We start from the raw sequence: 2935 nt of genomic DNA, 5'->3' as shown, positions 1-2935 counted from the left end.
AACCATAGTAAAAGGAAATTATGAATTTATTTATTATGTGGGATCTATATGAATTTTATATACATATATATATATATATATATTGATTTATATATTATATGGGATTTATCTGAATTTTTCATAATATATTATTTTATAATTTAGTACATTATTTAAGAGTCAGCATCGGCACGAGTTGAAAATATATATTATTTAATTATTAATTTATCGAGTATTAAATTATCGAGGTTCTACGAAATGAACAAATCAGTTATATAATAAGTAATCAGAGCCTTTATTGATTTTGTTACATGCCGATCAAGAAAATGTATCGTCAACTAATAACATTATTCAATACTATATAATAATTGGAATATTATTTTTTCACAACCTGTTCATTGACCTTCAGCCTTTTTACATTTTTAAAACCGATCTGCATGTTGATCTTCCAATTATAATTCCATAATTGAATTTTAACCATCACAATGTCTATAAATACTTGTTGCAACACCAACGCTTTCGTTATTCCAACTTCAATCGATCCTTCATAAATTACCGAACCAAACCAAAACAAACTGATATGGCGACCTTCGCTCTTTCTGCTTGCAATATGATTCATTTTCCACTTGCCCTACTAGCATATTTCACTTTGCTCACGCTAGCCAATAGCCACGGTTTCACTGCCGATCTCATACACCGTGATTCTCCGCTCTCTCCCTTGTACAATTCATCCGTCTCTCGTTACGATCGCTTGCATAATGCGTTTCGCCGTTCTGTCACTCGTGCCAATCACTTCGTCAAGCCAATAATCACCTCATTATCGTCGTCGTCATCAGCAAATATCCAGTCCAGAATAATATCAAGTGCTGGAGAATACCTAATGAACGTATCAATTGGGACCCCACCAGTTGAAGTTCTCGGAATAGCTGACACAGGCAGTGATCTCATCTGGACTCAATGCAAGCCATGCAAGCAATGCTTCAACCAAAACCCTCCTCTCTTCGATCCCAAGAAATCGTCAACCTACCGCTCCATCCCGTGTCAGTCCAATTCATGTACTTATCTCGAAGAAGCCTCCTGCAGCACCCAAGACAACGAAGGTCATGAAACGTGTGACTATAGCTATCGTTACGGAGACCGCTCTTTCACCAGAGGGACTCTAGCTGTTGAGACCTTCACCGTTGGCTCAACTTCTGGCCGTCCAGTTTCACTCCCGAAAATTCTCTTCGGTTGTGGACATCAAAATGGTGGCACATTTGATGAGTCCGGTTCTGGCTTGATTGGCCTCGGAGGCGGCCCTCTTTCCCTCGTTTCTCAGCTGACTAAATCGACCAACGGAGGGAAATTTTCCTACTGTTTGGTGCCTCTGGCATCGAATAGTAAGAATCCAAACAATAACTTGGCGAGCAAGATAAGATTTGGCAGTGCTGGCATTGTTTCAGGTGCTGGTGCTGTTTCAACGCCTATGGTTGCTAAACAGCCCGACACTTTCTATTACCTCACCCTCGAGGCCATTAGCGTTGGAGAGAAGTGGTTGGCCTACAAAACCAAATCATCACCGAACTGCACGGATGACGTCACTGTTTCTGCCAATGAGGGCAACATTATCATCGATTCGGGGACTACTTTGACGCTCCTTCCACCTGGATTTTACGAGGATTTGGAATCGGCGTTGGAGGTTGCCATTAACGCAGAGAGGGTTAGTGATCCGAAGGGGATTCTGAGCCTTTGCTTCCGAAGCGAAAGCGATGACATTGGTGTCCCGGTCATAACTGCACATTTCAAGGGTGCGGATGTAAAGTTGCAGGCAGTGAACACATTTGCCAGAATCAAGGACGATTTGGTTTGCTTGACAATGATACCGTCGAATGACGTGGCGATATTTGGTAACTTGGCTCAAATCAACTTCCTGGTGGGATATGACCTTGAAGAAAGAACTGTGTCGTTTAAGCCGACTGATTGCACCGAGCATTGAGTAACAAAATGTTAGTTTAGTTCCTTTAAATTTCTCATCATCTAAAAAGTAATATATGTTATGAACTTTTTTATGCTTGGAATTGGAGATTTAATGGAAGTTTTGTTCTTCTTAGTGATATTTCTGGTTAATGGTTATCCCTGCATAAGCATGATTACCAACTTAATTAAGATTTAATTAATTGAATTCCAATTTAAATTGTTAATAATAAGTACAAGGTTCAGTTACCCATGCATTCCTTAAAATTGGACCACATGCATGTTCTTTTCATTGTCAATTAATGCAGTGTAGTGAAACAAATTTTGTTCTAGCTTGACTTAAAATTTAACGAAGTTAACGTTAATTACCCAATTTTTTTTTTTTTTTTTGAATTGAAGGGACAGACATATTTCATGGATCGAGAACACAATTACAACACGGTTACAAGATGAGTGTCAATTCGGTGCATCTTCTCCAGTGACTAAATACTTGGTTTGGTGAGATAAAGCACAAGAACAGAACAATAATAAATCCCTACATGACCACCACAACAAGACACAAGAACACATAGGGGTGCGTATCTGCCATGATAAATCAATAGTGAAAATTCCGAAACCAAGGAACACACAAATCAAAATCGTTTAAAAGTGAGGCACACAAACTGCTAGGCGGCGCAAACACAAATTACAATTAAGCTAAGAAGGAAATCACCATCTACTTACCTCCACAGTGAAAAAGGTCATGAAAGTCATTACATCTGCCATGGAGGGCACCAAGCCACAGATCAGGCCATGGGTTCGCCGTGAGTCTGCAACATTGTGACATCCATATGGATTCGTGACGGTCATGGCCAAGGGGCGCTGGAATGACCAAGGAGAACGTGTCCACTATGGAAACCAAGCGGTAGAAGGCGGTTTTGACCAATCACAGGATTTTTCTCGGCTGCTTCTAGTAGCTGGAGGACACGGTTGGAGGTTTCAGTCGGCTGCGGTGGCAGAAGCT

The 2935-nt window shown here is 40.4% G+C and overlaps 1 protein-coding gene across 1 annotated transcript; it reads left to right on the top strand.

Annotated features, from left to right (window-relative positions):
- The first annotated feature begins 559 nt into the window (after positions 1–559).
- On the top strand, positions 560–1954 carry LOC137709898 (aspartic proteinase CDR1-like). Its single transcript, XM_068448879.1, has one exon. It carries the CDS (start codon positions 560–562, stop codon positions 1952–1954), a length of 1395 nt encoding a protein of 464 aa, XP_068304980.1.
- Positions 1955–2935: the final 981 nt, after the last annotated feature.

This window comes from Pyrus communis, chromosome 12 (genome assembly GCF_963583255.1).
Source record: "Pyrus communis chromosome 12, drPyrComm1.1, whole genome shotgun sequence".
Lineage (NCBI taxonomy): Eukaryota > Viridiplantae > Streptophyta > Magnoliopsida > Rosales > Rosaceae > Pyrus > Pyrus communis.
Note: the sequence above shows the minus strand (reverse complement) of the source record. Positions and strands in the feature narration are given on the sequence as shown.